This window comes from Mycteria americana, unplaced genomic scaffold (assembly GCF_035582795.1).
Source record: "Mycteria americana isolate JAX WOST 10 ecotype Jacksonville Zoo and Gardens unplaced genomic scaffold, USCA_MyAme_1.0 Scaffold_53, whole genome shotgun sequence".
NCBI classification, from domain to species: domain Eukaryota; kingdom Metazoa; phylum Chordata; class Aves; order Ciconiiformes; family Ciconiidae; genus Mycteria; species Mycteria americana.
The window spans coordinates 477845-494085 of NW_027445639.1; the positions used below are offsets into that span (position 1 = coordinate 477845).

The window sequence follows — 16241 nt, forward strand, 5'->3', positions numbered from 1 at the left end:
GGGGGGGGGGGGCTCACCGTCAGGTGGGACCAGGACTGGATCTGCTGGATGTCGCGGATCAGGTACTGCCAGGACAAGAGGCTCCTCATGTCCAGGTGCAGCTGGTGCCAGAGCACGAGGAGCTGCTGGTGGGCGTCCTCCAGCCTGGGGAGAGCCGGCGTGAGCGCGGGGGGGCAAGGGAGGCGAGCGGCGGGGACGCCGCGGCGGAGCGGGGAGCCGAGGCCGGTGCCGCGGAGCCGCCGGCGCGGCCCGGGAGGGGGGCGGCCGGCGCTCACCTGCGCACGGCGTCCAGCGCCTCCTTGTTGGGGGGCGGCACGAGGAAGCAGACGGAGGGGACGACGGCCTCGCTGCCGGCGGCGCTCAGCACCTTCCACTTGTAGGGCTGGGCGTTGCTGAGCAGGGCGCACTCGTCGTTCTTGTGCACCGTGATCTGCGGGGCCGAGGCGGCGTCAGCCCGGGGCAGGGGGTCCCCGCACGCGCCCCCCCCGGCCCCCCCCCGCTCCCCGCCCCCCCCTCGCACCTCCATTTGCTTGTAGTCGCAGACGGCCTGGATGGGCGGGCGGCCCTGCAGCGGGGTGCCGGGGCTGCGGGGCTTCAGCTGGACGATGGCCTTGGCGCGGCGGGCCAGCCCCGCCAGCTGCCCCCCGTACTCCGCCAGCTGGTCCTTCTGCTCCTGTGGGCGCAGCGGGGTCAGGGGGACCCGGGGGGGCTCCCCCCGCCGTGCCCCGCTGGCTGGGGGGAGCCCCGCGGCTGGGCGGGGGTCCGGGGAGCGAGCGGCGGGGTGGGCGTGGGGGGCTCCGTGGCAGGCGCGCCCGCTCCCACGGGGGCCCTGGGGTGCGGGGGGGGTCACTGCGGAGGGTAACGAGAGGAGGGACGGCAGCGGGGAGGGGGATTATTGGGGGGGCACTGGAGTGCGGAGGGGTCACTCCTGCAGCGGGGTCTGCGTGTTGGAGGGAGGTCACTGCAGCGGGGGGGGTCACCCCGGGGTGCTGCAGCGGGGTGCGCGTGGTGGGGGTCACCCCTGAGGCTCTGCGGTGGGGTGCGCTTGTGGGGGATCGTCCTCGGGGGGCTGCAGTGGGGTGCACACGTGGGGCTGTCACCCCGGCACCCTGCAGCTGGACACACATGGGGGGGCGTTACCCCTGGGGGGTCACCCCCGGGGCTGCCGCGGGGCTGGGGGGCACCCCTGGGGGCTGCAATGGGGCTGGGGGGCACCCCTGGGGCTGCAGTGGGGCTCACATGTTGGGGGTCATCCCTGGGGCTGCAGTGGGGTTTATGCATTCGGGGGTCACCCCCGGGGCTGCAGCGGGGCTGGGGGGCACCCCAGGGGCTGCAGTGGGGCTCACGTGTTGGGGGGTCGCCCTGGGGGCTGCAGTGGGGCTCACGTGTTGGGGAGTCACCCCCGGGGCTGCAGCGGGGCTGGGGGGCACCCCTGGGGCTGCAGTGGGGCTCACATGTTGGGGGTCATCCCTGCGGCTGCAGTGGGGTTTATGCGTTGGGGGGTCACCCCTGGGGCTGCAACGGGGCTGGGGGGCACCCCTGGAGGCTGCAATGGGGCTCACACGTTGGGGGGTCGCCCCTGGGGCTGCAATGGGGCTCACGCGTTGGGGGGTCGCCCCGGGGGCTGCGGCGGGCAGGGGTCACTCACCACACAGTCCTGCAGCAGGTCCTCCAGGCGCGTGACCGTGATGCTGCGGTCGCACGAGTATTTCTTCTTCATGTTCTCCTGCGTCTTCCTCAGGAACTCCTCAGCCTCCTTCACGTCGGCAAAGAACTGGGGGGAAGGGGGGGTCAGCCGGGGCGGCGCGGCGGCCCGCGGGCGTGCGGGGGGCACCCCCTCCCAGCCCACCCTACCTGGAAGTAGGCGCCGTTCTCCTTCAGGTGGGCCTCGATGCAGCAGCACAGCTGGAGCATCCAGCTCCACTGGGTCTGCAGGGCCGCCTGGAAGGCCTGAAACGGGGACGCGTCACCCCCCGGCCCCCGGCCCCCGGCCCCCGCCCCGCCGGCCCCGGCCCCGCCACTGCTGCTCCTGCTCCTGCTCCTGCCCCTGCTCCTGCCCCTGCCCGCTGCCAGCCCCCACCCAGCCCAGGCAGCTGCCTGCACTGCCACAGCCCCCCTGCACTGCACCCTGCCCCACGCACCGCGCCCCACACCGGTGAGCCACAGTGCCCACTGCCCCACACACCGCGCCCCACACCGGTGACCCTGCACTGCCCCACGCACCACACCCCACACCGGTGAGCCTGCACTGCCCCACGCACCGTGCCCCACACCAGTGACCCTGCACTGCCCCATGGACTGCTCCCCACACCGGTGAGCCTGCACTGTCCCATGCACTGCTCCCCATACCGGTGAGCCTGCACTGCCCCACGCACCACACCCCACACCGGTGAGCCTGCACTGCCCCACGCACCGTGCCCCACACCAGTGACCCTGCACTGCCCCATGGACTGCTCCCCACACCGGTGAGCCTGCACTGTCCCATGCACTGCTCCCCATACCGGTGACCCTGCACTGCCCCATGCACTGCTCCCCATACCGGTGACCCTGCACTGCCCCATGCACTGCTCCCCATACCGGTGAGCCTGCACTGCCCCACACACCGCGCCCCACACCGGTGAGCCTGCACTGCCCCACGCACCACACCCCACACCGGTGAGCCTGCACTGCCCCACGCACCGTGCCCCACACCGGTGACCCTGCACTGCCCCATGCACTGCTCCCCATACCGGTGACCCTGCACTGCCCCATGCACTGCTCCCCATACCGGTGAGCCTGCACTGCCCCACGCACCACACCCCACACCGGTGAGCCTGCACTGCCCCACGCACCGCACCCCACACCGGTGAGCCACAGTGCCCACGGCCCCACACACCGTGCCCCACACCGGTGACCCTGCACTGCCCCACGCACCGCGCCCCACACCAGTGACCCTGCACTGCCCCACCCACTGCGCCCCACACCGGCGACCCGCAGTGCCCAGGCCGCCGTGCCCCGGCCCCCTCACCTCCAGGGTCTGCCTGCCCGGGTGCTCCTCCCGCAGCAGCCGGTCCCCCGTGCTCTGCAGCTCCTTGATTCTGCGCTCCCGCAGCTCCAGCTCCCGCATCAGCCCCTGGCACGGCCCCGGGGGGGGGGGGTGAGCGCCCGGCCCCCCGCAGGGCCGGCACGCGTGTCTGCGCGTGTGTCTGTGTCTGCGTGTCTGTGGGTGTCTGTCTGTCTGCGTCTGTGGGCGTCTGCGTGCGCCCGGGGTTGAGGGGACTCTGCAGCTGCCGGGGGCCACCGGGGACAAACCGGCGGGGGATGCTCGGGGGGGGGGCGGGGGGGTTGGGTCCAGCACCCACATGGGAGCCTGCTGGGGTGGGGAACTGGGCGGGCATGGGGGGGGTAGGGGCACTGAGGAACAGGGCTGGGGGGGCTGAGGGACGGGGCTGGGGGTGCGCAGGGAGGGGGACACAGGGCCTGGGGGGCTGAGGGATGGCGCTGGGGGTGCTCAGAGGCTGTGGGGCAGGCCGGGGGGCAGAGGTTTGCGGCACCCCAAGCCCGGCTCAGGGGAGGTGTGACCCTCAGTAGCCGCGCGAGCGCAGCGGCAGAAGCGGCAGAAGCAGGGTTAAGGGGCCGGGGGCGCTCGGCCGCGCACAGAAGCGGTTTCAGTCAATCGATAGCGAGAGGGGAAGAGCGACCGCAGCGCAGCTCAGACAGCGAAAAGACAGAACGGGTAACGGGAAGGGCTGGCACGAGCAGGAGATAAGAGCAGGGCAGGAGCCTCGGCAAGCGGCACGGCACAGCGGCACGGCAGGGCCGGCGTGGCCAAAGAGCGTCCTCTGCCACAGGGTGCAGGAGGCACCTCCGAAAACCTGTCACCGCCAGGCCAGAGGGATGGGGACCGTGTGAGGACAGCCACATGCAGGGACGGGGAGGGACGGGGACCCTGCAGGACAGGACAGCCACATGCAGGGACGGGGAGCGGGCAGGACGGCACGTCCCAGGCTCTCTCCGTACCGAGTAGTTCTCCTTCTTGGCCGTCATGTTGGGGTTGCGGTCGCTCCAGTCGAAGTTCACCTCCTCCTCCTCCTTCTCGTTCAGCCACATCAGCTCCTTGGTGGCAGCGCTGACGAAGCCGTGGAGGCTCTCCAGGTGCCGCAGCCGGGACTTGGAGGTGTTCTGGGGAGGGGGCGCAGGGATGGGCCATGTCCGCACCCTCCTCCCCACGTGTCTTCCCCCCCCCCATCCTCCTCCCCACGCCTCTCCCCCTGCATCCTCCTCCCCACACATCTCCCCCCACATCCTCCTCCCCACACCTCTCTCCCGTGCCATACACCCTCCCCGCCGCGCGTCTCCCCCGTGTCACGTCCTCGCCCCCCGCCCGTCGCCCCCAGCCCGGAGCCTCACCAGCAGCTTGGCGTACTGCAGGTCCAGCTTGCCCAGGCACTCCCGGTAGGCGTTGCGGGGGCCGGGGGAGAGCTGCGCCTGGGGGAGACGTGCCGTGAGCGCGGGGACCTCCCGACCCACCCCCTGGGGACGGCAGCACCCCGGCGTCCCCAGAGCGCCCCGTCCTCCCAAAGGCGGGGTCTGGGGAGAGACCCTAATGCCGGGGAGTGCCGGGACAGGGCCGCGGGGCAGGGCAAGAGCCGTGCACGGAGCAAGCGGCGCCGGCCCCGGCAGCCCCTCTGCGCCGGAGCACGAGGAGGCCGAAGGCGGGGCAGCGCGCGGGAAGGGCAGCGGGCAGCGGGGGTGCCACTGGGGCACGGGGCGCGCGGGGGGCGGCAGGGTGCCCCTGGGGACCGTGCCCCCGCCGTCCAGGGCACCCCAGGGCACAGAAGGGCTCCAGGGCAGGCGGCTGCGAGGGCAGAGTTGGGGCCGCGGGGGCTGCGGGGAGCCGGGACGGGCCGCTCTCACCGGAGCCCCCCACCAGCCTGAGCACAGCCTCGGCGCTCAGGGACCCCTGGGAGCGGGGGCGGGGGCGGCCCCGGGGGGACACCGCGGTGGGCGGCTCACCTCGTCGGCCCGCGCCCGCTCGATCTTGGTGCGGAACTCCTCGATGGAATGGTGGAGGCCGCGGTGGCTGCCCAGGTGGGACTCCACGGTGGGCAGGTCCATGCCCCACTCGGCCGCCGCCAGCCGCCGCTGGTTCTCCTCCACCCAGGCCAGCAGGTCCTGCAGGTACCGCAGCGTCGCCTCGTCCAGCTCCTGCCGCGGCCGCTGCCCCAGTGGCACCGTCACCGTGGCCGCTGGCGCGCCCGACTTGAGCCGCAGGTTGTACTCGGTGCGGATGGCCACCAGGCGCTCGTGCAGGCGGTAAACCCTGCGGGCAGACGGCGCGTCGGCACGGGGGGCACGGAGGGCACAGAGAACGTGGGGGGCATGGGGGACGTGGGGGGCAAGGGGGACACGGGGGGGCACAGGGGACATGGGGGGTACAGGTCATGGGCTGCTCCTGCAACCAGGCAAGTGCCAGGGCACGCCATGTGGGGCATGCCATGTGAGGCACGGCATATGGGGCACGCCGCGCGGGGCACGCCGCGTGGGGCACACCCGGCGTGCCGTACCTGCGGTACATCTGCTCCCCCTGCGGGTGCCGGCCGTCCTTGAGAGCCTGCACGTCATTGAAGAGCAGCCGGATCATGGCATCCGCCTTGTCCAGGTCCCGCTCGATCTCGGCCGCCTTCTGCGGCGGCTTCCCCGCGTTCATCAGCCGGACGTCCTGGGGACGGGGCACGGTCAGGGGCACGGCCAGGGGCACGGCCAGGGCCTGGCCCCTCGGCCGCGGCCCCGCAGCCAGAGCCGCCACTCACCGACTGGAGCAGGGCGTCAGCCTGGTTGAGCTGCTCCTCGCAGAGCCCCGACTCCATCTGCAGCTTGCTGACGATGCGCTGCAGCCGCTCCAGCCTGCGCGGGGAGACGGCGGGGCTGGGGTTGGCACGCGGGCACCGATCCCGTCCACGCACGGCACGGGTCCTGCCCCATGGGGCACCAACCCCATCCGTGCGTGGCACGGATCCCGTCCCTGCACAGCCCAGATCCCATCCCCGCACAGCACGGATCCCGTACATTCATGGCACGGATCCCGCCCCACACAGCACGGATCCGTCCCACACACCCAGCAGGGACCCTGTGCCAGCCCAGCTCTGATCCCGCACCTGCAGACCCGGATCCCATCCCTGCCCAGGTGAGGAGCCCTGTCCCACTCCCCGTCCCGCTCCCCATCCCGCTCCCCATCCCGCTACCCGACCCGCTCCCTGTCCCACTCCCTGTCCCGCTCCTTGTCCCGCTCCCCGTCCCGCTCCCCGTCCCGCTCCCTGTCCCCCTTCCTGTCCCACTCCTTATCCTGCTCCCTGTCCCGCTCCTTGTCCCACTCCCTGTCCCGCTCCTTGTCCCTGTCCCGCTCCCTGTCCCTGTCCCTCTCCCTGTCCCGCTCCTTGTCCCTGTCCCGCTCCCCATCCTGCTCCTTGTCCCTGTCCCGCTCCCCGTCCCGCTCCTTGTCCTGCTCTCCATCCTGCTCCCCGTCCCGCTCCCTGTCCCGCTCCTTGTCCCGCTCCTTGTCCCACTCCTTGTCCCTGTCCCGCTCCCTGTCCCGCTCCTTGTCCCGCTCCCCGTCCCGCTCCCTGTCCCCCTCCCTGTCCCACTCCTTATCCTGCTCCCTGTCCCGCTCCTTGTCCCGCTCCTTGTCCCACTCCCTGTGCTGCTCCTTGTCCCTGTCCCGCTCCCTGTCCCGCTCCTTGTCCCTGTCCCGCTCCCCGTCCCGCTCCTTGTCCTGCTCTCCATCCCGCTCCCCGTCCCGCTCCCTGTCCTGCTCCCCGTCCCGCTCCTTGTCCCACTCCTTGTCCCTGTCCCGCTCCCTGTCCCGCTCCTTGTCCCGCTCCTTGTCCCCCTCCCTGTCCCACTCCTTATCCTGCTCCTGTCCCACTCCTTGTCCCACTCCTTGTCCCTGTCCTGCTCCCCGTCCCGCTCCCCGTCCCGCTCCTTGTCCCACTCTTTGTCCCACTCCTTGTCCCTGTCCTGCTCCCCGTCCCGCTCCTTGTCCCGCTCCTTGTCCCTGTCCCGCTCCCCGTCCCCGCCCCACGCCCCGTCCCGGTCCCGCCCGCGGGCAGGGCTCCAGCCCCTCCCTGCCCGCGCTGCCCGCCCCGCTCCCTGCCCGCGCTGCCCGCGCTGCCGGCCCGGCCCCGGCCCCGCTCCCTGCCCGCTCTCCCCGCCGCGGTGCCGGCCCCCGGGGACGGGGCTCCGAGCCCCCGCAGGGCCCCGCCCGCCGCACGGCCCCCAGCGCCCGGCTGCCGAGAGCCCGGGGCCGGCGGTGCCTCCCCCCGCCGCGCGGTTCCGCCGCCGGTGGGACGGGGCCGGGGCCGGGGGGGCCGGGACCCCGCCGCCCCCCGCCGCCCCCCGCGGCCCCGGCCCGGCCCTCGCCTCTCGAACTCGGCCCGCAGCAGCTTCTCCCGCTCCAGGACGGCGACGTGCAGCTTGCCCCATTCCTTCTCCACGTCCAGCGGGTGGTACCCGGGGGGCACCTTCAGCTGCCCGGACTGCACCGCGCCCTGCGCCCCCCGGCTCGTCAGACCACCGGCCCCGGGGAGACCCCTGGGACCCCCAGCCCCTTGGGACCGACCCCCAGAGCCCCAGGACCCCCCCAGCGCCCCGGGACCCTGGACCCCTGGGACCCCCAGCCCCTTGGCACCAACCCCCAGAGCCCCGGGACCCCAGACCCCTGGGACCCCCAGCCCCTTGGGACCGACCCCCAGCACACTAGGACCCCCAGTGCCCTGGGACCCTGGACCCCTGGGACCCCCAGCCGCTTGGCACCGACCCCCAGAGCCCCGGGACCCCCAGCCCCTCAGGACCCCGGTCCCCCAGCACCCCCAGCCCCTTGGAACCGACCCCCAGAGCCCCGGCACCCCCAGCCCCTCAGGACCCCGGCACCCCCAGCCCCCCGGGCACGGCCGGCGGCGGGTGCCGCTCACCTCCAGGGACTGGAAGATGGCCTTGGAGCGGTTCTTGTCGGCCTCCTTGGCCGGGAGCTCCGTCTCCTTGAACTTCAGGAACTGGCGCCAGAGGATCTGCCGGGAGGGGGGCGGCTAAGGCGGGCAGCGCGGACCCCCGGGCGCCACGACCCCCCGCCGCGGGCACGGGCCGGGGCCGGGGCCGGGGCCGGGGCCGGGACCCCCTCTGCCTGCCAGACCCCTCTGCCCGCCAGGCTGCCCGTCCCGGCAGCGCGTCCCAGCCGCTGCCTGCGCGTGGGCCGTGGGGCTGCAGCCGGGGCCGGCTGTGCAGGGGCTAGGGGCGGGAGGGGGCAGCTCCGGCAATGCCCCCCACCCCCACCCCAATTTTCCGTGCGTGTGGAGCTGGTGGGAAGGAAGGGGCCGGGTGGGGAGCTGGCGTTCGCCACCGGTGACTCACGCGCAGCCTGGAAAGGGTGAGTCAGAGGGGCCCTCCCTGCCCGGAGCGCCTCGGCTCTGCCGCGGCACGGCCGCCCGCTCCCCAGCCCCTCCCGGCCGGCACCGGCACCGAGCCCCCCCTTGCCCCGCAGCCCCCCGGGGCCAGGCTGCGCGGACCCAGCTGGGGCCGGGACGGGCGGCGGGCTCAGGGACGGGCAGCGCGGCGGCCACGGCCGGGTCTCCCCGCTCCCTGCGGAGCCGTGCAGCCCCGAGGCCGGCGTGAGCTTGCGGCGCGGCGGGGCCGGGTGCGTGCCGGCCCGGGGTTGCCCGCGCTGGGAGGACTCGCCGCGGCGTGAGCCGGCCCGCAGCCGGGCCGCCGGCCAGCTGGGCCGCTGCCAAGCACCTCCCCGGGCACCGGCACAGCTCACCGGGGCCTTTCATCCCCCGCCAGCGCCGCGGCACCGTCCCGGCTCCCTCACCTCGATCTCCTCGTAGCTGGCGGGGAAGCGGCGCTCCTCGAAGAGGACGGTGTGCTGGCAGATCCACTGCAGCAGCACCGTCACCACCTCGTAGTACTCCTGCCAGCGCAGCTGCAGCTCCTGGGCGGAGGGAGGCGTGTGGGGCCGGGCGCCTGCCGCGGCGGGAGGCCGACCCCCCCGGCCCCCAGACTCACGTTGGCCTTGACGCCGTCCTGCACCTCGGGCACGCGGGGCATGGCGTCGTAGAGCGAGGAGACGTAGGTGATGATGGACTTCTCGTCCGGCTGGGGCACGTCCACGTCTGCGGAGAGGGAGGGTGCTCGGGCGGGGGAACGCGGGACCCGGGGTGCGGAGGGACGGGGGCTCTGCAGGACGGCCCCGCCCCGGGACCCGTCCCCTCGCAGCCGCGTCCCCCTGCCCGTACCTTCGGGGTCCAGCAGGCGCGTCACCCCCAGGTCCCGCTCGGCCACGGTGAAGGCCTGGTCCAGGTTCTCCAGGTTGCTTTGGCGGTACACGCGGTTCATGTCGATCAGCATGGGCCTGCGGGCGGCGGGGACGGGTCAGCGGGGGTCCCGCCGGGGACCCCGCGGCAGCCGGGGCCAGGACCGCAGGCAGCGCCCTCCGCCCGCCCCGCCCCGCCCCGCGGCGCAGGCTTCTGGCGGGCACGGGGGCCGGTTATTTGGAGAGACCCCGGGGCGGCTGGGCCACCCCTCCCGGGGGCCGCCGGCTCCTCTGCGGAGCCGCCCGCGCCCCGCGCGCCCACGCCGCGCTCGAGGGGCGCCGGCGGCTGGCGAGACCCCCGCGCCCGGCCCCGGGACGCCCCGACGGCCCCGTGCAGACCCCGCGAGCAGGCAGCGTCCCCGCGTCCCCGTGGGGCAGGCAGCGGCCCCGGCCCCCCAGCCCGGCGGGGGGTCCCAGCCCCCGGCCCAGCCCGGTGCCTACAGCTCCCTGAGGCGCAGGCTGCGCTGGACGGAGTAGAAGGAGCCGCTGATGCCGGGGGCCGCCGGGCGGTCAGGGACGTCTTCGCAGACCATCACCACCCCGTCCTCCGCCCCCGGCAGAGCCCGCGCAGAGCTCCCCGCGCCGCGCCGCCGCAGCTGCTTCCTGGCCCGATGCCGCCCGCTCCGCTCCATGGCGGGACCGAGCTCGGTGCGGCGGTCGGTGAGCTCCTGCCACGGCGGCGGCTTGGTGCAGAGTGCGGCGCGGCGCGGGTGCCTCCTCCCTCCCTCCCTCCCCGCGCGGGCGCGGCACGCCTGCACGTACTTGCGCTCCCCAAAGGTGCGCGGCGGCCCCCGCGGGGCCCGCGGGGGCCTGCCTGCCCGCGCCCCGGCACGCCGCGGAGGGCACGGCGCCTGCCGCCCGCGGGTGCCAGCGCCCGCCTGCCCACGCAGGCGGCGGGGTCAGCAGGTCGGGCGGGAGCGTGGGAAGGCAGCTCAGCCGCGCGGCTCCCTGTGCCGCCGCGGCGCTGCCAGCACGGGCCGACGGGCCGGGACTCGTCAGGAGCACGTGCTCGCATCACCCCAAAGCGGGATCGGCACGGCCGGCCCCGCTGGCGGCGGGTCTCGGCGAGCGCGCGCCTGCCCCGCGCGTGGCTCGGCCCGGCCTCCCGGCATCGCCCTGCGCTGCCGGCCGAGTCCGGCCGGCGCTGGAGCCGGGTCCTCCACGGCCCCGGGGGCTGCTCTCCCCGCCACCCAGGAGCCCGAGCCGGGGCACGGTTGCGCCAAGGGAGGCTCGGCACCACCGGGACGGGGCCGGGGTGCCAGGTCCCCGCCAGGGAGACGGGAGCTCTGCGCCCGCGGGCAGGCGCGGCGCCGCCCGCCCCGGCCAGCCCGCCGCGCTGCCCTGGCACGCGGCGGCCGGGAGCAGACCTGGCTCCGCTCTACCTACTTGTGCCGGTGGATGATGGCGTTGAAGAGGCGCCCGTCCCGCCAGCTGGTGGTGAAGTTGTCGCAGCGCAGGCCCTGGTAGTCCTCCACCATCCGCTGGGACCAGAGCAGCAGCTTCTCCTTGGCCGTCATGTCCTCCGACTGCCCCGTCACCTGGATGTCCGAGATCTGCCGGGACAGAGGGTTACGCCGGGCCGTGCGTCGGCTCCCGCCGCGCGTGGCCGCGCTCGCTCCGTGGCGGCTGCCACCTCCTGCGCCGCAGCCCCTGCCAGCGATGCCCCGGCCCCACCGCTGCTCCGCTCCCGCCCCACGCGGGGACCGACCCGGCACCAGGGAGCCCCCGGCGCTGCGGAGCCCCAGCCTCCCGGCACCGCCGGCACCGCCACCGGCCCCGCCACCGCCACATTCCCCCCAGGCCGCGGCACGGCGCGCGCCCGTGCTGGGCCCCGGGGCTCTGGGCTCACCTGGAAGTGGAGGATGATGGTCCAGATGAGCCCCAGCGTCAACTTGGGGTTGCCGTCGGCAATGTCATCGTTGCGGATGTTGACCAGCTTCACCTGCGAGGCCAAGGCACGCGGCGGCTGCAGGGAGGGCGGGGAGCGCGCCCCAGCCCCGGGGGGGGTCCCGCCAGCCCGGCAGCCCCGCGAACGCCCCTCACCTGGCGATGCTTCAGGTAGTTGAGGGCGATCTGCACGTTCTGCAGCTTGTGGAAGCGCATCCTGCCCTTCTCCCGGGGCTGCGGGGAGAGCGAGGGGCGATGAGCCACGGCCCCCGCCCGGCACGGCCCCGCCGGGACCCGGCCCCGCCGCCCCCCGCTCACCCGCGCGTGCGAGGGATGCTCGGCACCGAGCGCTGCGGCGTCCCCCGCCCCATGCGCCGCCCGGCCCCTCCCGGCGCCGCGCATGCCGATGCCACACGCCTTCTGCACTTTGTCCCCTCCGGGGAGGGGACGGCCCCCGCCTCTCCCGCCGCAAAGCCGCCGGACGGGGCCAGCTCAGCCCAAACTGCCCCCGGCCCCGGCAGGGCCACACCGCCCGTGCAGCACCGGGGCCACCGGCCGCCATGCCAAGGGAAGCCAAGCGCCAGGCGCGGTGCAAGACGAGCGCCCGCTGCTCCCTACGGCGTCCGTCGCGGGGCCCAGCCGCTCCCCGCGCCACCCTGCTGAGCTCCGGCCCCTGCCCGAAACGCGAGAGCTGCCCGCGCAGGCGGGACAGGCAAGAGGAGCGCAGGCGCCGGGCACCCCATCGCCGCAGGGAGCTGGTGCCGGCACCGGGGCCTGCGCAACCCCCACCGCACACGGGCATCGCAGCCGCTGCCCGGGGCAGCTCTGCCGAGCCGCTCCGGGCCAAGTGCCACCGCACCCCGTGCCCTGTCCAGGCGGCGCCCGCGCAGAAGCGAGCGGGAGCGCGGACCCGCCAGGAAATCCTCTGCCCGTCCCGCGGGGCTGCGGGCAGGAAGCGCCGCCGGACCGAACAATGGCGAGCGCGGCCGGCCTCGCTGCCGGATCCTGCGCCCGCGCTGCCCTGGCCACGCAGCAGCGCCGGCCCCACCGCGCGGGCACGGCCCGGCCCTGCCCTGCCCCTGCCCGCGGCATCCCGGCAGCACCGCTCGTCCTGCCCTCGCCGGCTCCTCGCAGCCCGTCCCGCCTGCGCGGACGTGGCGGGGCCGCGCTGGCGGCGGCCCGCGGCTCGCTGGCACGCTCCGGTCCTGGCCACCGTGCTGGGCGAACCCCCCAGCGGGAACCTCCCCGCCCTTGGGGGTCCCCAGCCGGGGTCCCCTGGGCAGCCCCCCCGGGCAGCTCCTGCCTGGACAGACCCCCCACACCCGCCGGCCCCGCAGCCGGGCCTGGCACTACGCCGGCAACAGCAGTGCCTGGCCTCGGCTGCCGGAAGGGCCATGAGCCCCTGACCCCCCAGTGCCGTCAGCCGTGGACCAGGGTCTCTTCCACCCAGCAGCCGCGCGGCACGAGGGAAGCGCGGCCGGTGGGGGCAGGGTCCGGCCACAGTGGGGGAGCCGGGGGAGCGGCACCGGCGGCACCGTCGTCCTCGCTGGGTGCCCTGGGACCTCCAGCAGCCCCGAGGAGCCGGGGGGCCGAGCGGCACGCCTTGCCGCGGTGCCGGGAGCCGCAGCCCAGCTGCGGCCCCGCGGGAGTCCCAGCCCCGCGGCACCGCTCGTGGTGACGCCGCGCTCCTATCTCGCCGCCGCAGGCGAGGCCCGGCCCGGGGAAACCCGCCCTAGCGGGCGCCCAGCCTCGGCTGCCCTGGCTGACCCCGCTGCCGGAGCACCCCGGGGCGCGGACGCGCCTCCCCGCGGCACAGCACGCAGCGACGCCGCTCCTCCGCACCCGCGCCGGGACGGGACAGCGCGGCCGTGCCGGTGGCGGAGCGTCTCCCGGTCGCCGCGGCGGGCGCTTGCCACGCAGGGCCATGCGGAGAGCAAACGGCAGAACCACTCACCAACCGCAAGTTCCTGATCACGTCGCGCTCCCTCGGCTGCCCGGGCAGAGCAGTGCAAAGAGAGGAAGGAGGCAAAGGCCGGAGGGGGACGGTCAGGGCAGACCCGCCGACAGGAGCCCAGGGCGGAGAAGCAGAGAGGTCACCAAAGCAAAGAGACGTCCGGGCGTTAGAGGCCGCGGTGGGACCGGGGGGGCTGCGGGATGGAGGGGGACGGCCGCGCCGGCGGGGCTCGGGGCGCTCCGGCACGGTGCCGGGCCGCTCTCCGGGACGGGACCGAAGCCGGGGGAGAGGCCAAGCGGGAGAGGGGTGGGAAGCAGATGCGGGAAGCAGAGGAGGGGACGGCCGGCGGCCGGGGCCGCGGCACGCGGAGCCGGCGCGGGGGAGCGGGGCGGCAGCGGTGCGGCAGCGGGGTCGGCGCGGCACCTACCAGCGTGTCCCCGGAGAGCACCTCCAGCAGCGAGATGAGGTTGTGCCCATCCCGCAGGTCCTCGTAGAGGTCGTTGACGTGACGCTGCGCCTGCAGGGACGGCGACGGCGTTACGGGGGTGCCGGGGGGCCCTGCAGAGCCCCAGCACCCCCCACCTCCCGCCCCCCCGCCCCCCGCCGGCTGCCACCGACGTGGGGCAGCCGGGCCCGGAGCCCAGCGACGCCCACCCCTGCGCAGCGGGTGCTCACACACGTCCCCAAGCGCGGCCCGGTGCCCCCAAACCCCCGTGCCCCACCAGCACACTCGGGCAGCTCCCCCCGTGCCCCCCGGAGCAGCAGCTGGGCTGGGTCCGGCATCCCTCCGCCAGGCACAGGGACCCGCTGCCCACCGTGCCGGCAGCCGCGGCGGGGTTGGACCCGCTGCCCACCGTGCCGGCGGCCGCGGGGTCTGGCCCTGGCACGGGGAGGGGTCGGCGTGAGAGCAGAAAGAGCACGGCGGGGGCAGCCGGAGAGGGAGAGACCTACCTCTGCTCGCCAGTGCTGCGCGGGAGAGGCAGAGAGAAGAGAGAGGTCAGGAGAGGCAGCAGAGAGGAGACAGCCCCGGGGCGGGCAGGGGCAGCCGGGACCTGCCCCGGGCAGCAGCACCCCGCGGCGGCACCGCCGCCACGGCACCGATGCGGCAGGGCCGGGCACCCGGCACGCAGGAACACGTCCGCGCGCGGGGGCCGGGAAGACGTCTCGGCGCGTGCCAGGCGCTGACACGGGGCTCTGCCCGCCGTGCAGCAGGGACAGGCACCGGCACGCCGGCGGGGCCCCGGCAGGGTTCGGTGGGGTGCGTGGCGCGGGTGCCACGGGGAAGGAGCAGGGAGAGGGGCACGGCTGGCGATGGAAGAGCGGGGCAGGACGGGAGGGCACGGGGCAGGCGCTGCCGAGCGCAGGCAGCACGGTGGGCACGGCCCCCCCGGGCAGGCAGGAAGGGCGCGGGCACCCCGGTGCCCAAAGGAAGCTGCGGCAGCGCCGGGGCGGGGGGAGGGGGTGCGGGCAGGGAGCCCGGCAGAGCTGCCAGGCTCCGCGGCATCAAAGCCCGCAAAAGGTCCCCTCACGCCCGGGGCCAGAGCACCATCCCCTCCCCAAGCTGGCACGGCGCTTCTCCGCTCCCGGCCTGGCCCGACGCCCGGCACAGCCACGGGATGGCACAGCCCCCCGGCACAGCCGGGCAGGGGAAGGGGGGAGGCAGGGCAGGCAGCTCCTGCCCACAAGGGCCCCGGCGCTGCCCCCAGCCCCGCTGCGGGCCGGAGCAGAGCCCCCCCCCCCCCCGAGGCAGCCGAGCGGCCTCGACCACCGCCGAGCGGCAGGAGCACCGGCACGGGCAGCCGGAGAGGCTGTGTCGGCACAGCGCTGCCGCGGGCCCCCGCTGCCCATGTCCTGCTGTGCTCTGCCACGCTGGCACGGCGGGACGCGGCGGGGGGTGCCCCGGTGCTGCCTCCGGCACAGCCGGCACGGCCTCCCCAGGACTTTCTGCCGGGGTGGCCAGGGTTCCGCGGGAGGCGGCGTGCGCCCGTACCTTGATGAGGTGCTTGTTGACCCATTTGGTGAAGGTTTTCTTCTGGACCCGGTCTCGCTCATCTGCAAGAGAGGAAAGGGCAGGGTGAGCGGCTGGCGGGGAGGTTCCTGGCACGGCACGGCACGGCACGGCACGGCACAGCTGGCGGGACCAATGGCAGAGGAAGCGATGAGCCAACCGCTCTGGGGAGCCACGGTGAGTCACGGGGCGTGCGAGGGGAAGGAAATGGTTAACGTGGATCGGCCCCTGCGCGCCTGCACCACCGCAGCCCCGGCAATGCCGAGCAATGCCTGCAAGGAGCCCGGAGCAACGCCCGGTGCCGCGGCAGAGCCCAGGCAGCCGCCCCAGCACAACCCCGGGCGCTGCGGGCACGGCCCGAGCGGGGCGGCAGGGGACGGGGCCGAGCCCACGGCCAGCGTGCGCTGGCACAGCGGCGTGCGCGCCCCAAGGCAGACGTGGAGGGGATGACGACAAGCCCACGGGGCGTCTGCCCCGGCGCAGCCCCAGGCGCGGCACGTTCGCCCCGAGTGGGACATGTCTGGGCCCAGGGTGAGCCCACGGGGCGTCTGCCCCGGCACAGCCGCCGGCACCGCATGCACGGCCCGAGAGGGACAGGTGCGGGATGGGGATGAGCCAAGCCTGCCCCGGCACAGCCCCAGGCGCGGCACGTTCGCCCCGAGTGGGACGTGTCTGGGGCGGGGCTGAGCCCACGGGGCGTCTGCCCCGGCGCAGCCCCAGGCGCGGCACGCTCGCCCCGAGTGGGACGTGTCCGGGCCCAGAGTGAGCCCACGGGGCGTCTGCCCCGGCGCCGCGTGCACGGCCCGAGCGGGACGTGGCCGGGATGGGGCCGAGGCCACGGGGCGTCTGCCCCGGCACGGCCCAGGCGCTGCCTGCCCGGCCCCGGCCGCGGCTGTCCGGTGTCCGTGGCAGACGCCGCTCCCGGCCGCCCGAGAGCGGCTCTGGGGGACGGGGAGAGCCCGGGGGGTGCCCGTCCCCGTCCCCGGGGCGGCTCCTCCGGGGGCACCCGCAGGGACCCCCCGGGCCCCGTCCCAGGGCCCCGGCAACTC

General features: G+C 75.6%; 1 protein-coding gene across 30 annotated transcripts in view; it reads right to left on the reverse strand.

The window, feature by feature from the left end:
• The window catches only part of PLEC (plectin), a 65877-nt gene that overhangs the window by 16116 nt on the left and 33520 nt on the right, over positions 1-16241 (reverse strand). For 12 of the 30 annotated variants that reach the window (XM_075490371.1, XM_075490374.1, XM_075490381.1 and 9 more), the window contains 23 exons: positions 15175-15236; positions 14136-14150; positions 13612-13701; positions 13185-13220; positions 11387-11464; positions 11193-11285; positions 10730-10896; positions 9267-9382; positions 9037-9143; positions 8843-8962; positions 7950-8045; positions 7399-7526; positions 5793-5886; positions 5547-5701; positions 4996-5302; positions 4390-4467; positions 4000-4161; positions 3008-3112; positions 1855-1950; positions 1649-1774; positions 521-673; positions 276-430; positions 18-144 (listed from right to left, as the gene is read on the reverse strand). In XM_075490371.1, the coding sequence (XP_075346486.1) occupies positions 18-144; positions 276-430; positions 521-673; positions 1649-1774; positions 1855-1950; positions 3008-3112; positions 4000-4161; positions 4390-4467; positions 4996-5302; positions 5547-5701; positions 5793-5886; positions 7399-7526; positions 7950-8045; positions 8843-8962; positions 9037-9143; positions 9267-9382; positions 10730-10896; positions 11193-11285; positions 11387-11464; positions 13185-13220; positions 13612-13701; positions 14136-14150; positions 15175-15236 (2666 nt within the window). The remainder of the gene's footprint in view (positions 1-17; positions 145-275; positions 431-520; positions 674-1648; positions 1775-1854; positions 1951-3007; positions 3113-3999; positions 4162-4389; positions 4468-4995; positions 5303-5546; positions 5702-5792; positions 5887-7398; positions 7527-7949; positions 8046-8842; positions 8963-9036; positions 9144-9266; positions 9383-10729; positions 10897-11192; positions 11286-11386; positions 11465-13184; positions 13221-13611; positions 13702-14135; positions 14151-15174; positions 15237-16241) is intronic. The other 18 variants (XM_075490372.1, XM_075490383.1, XM_075490394.1 and 15 more) reach the window with 3 other exon arrangements.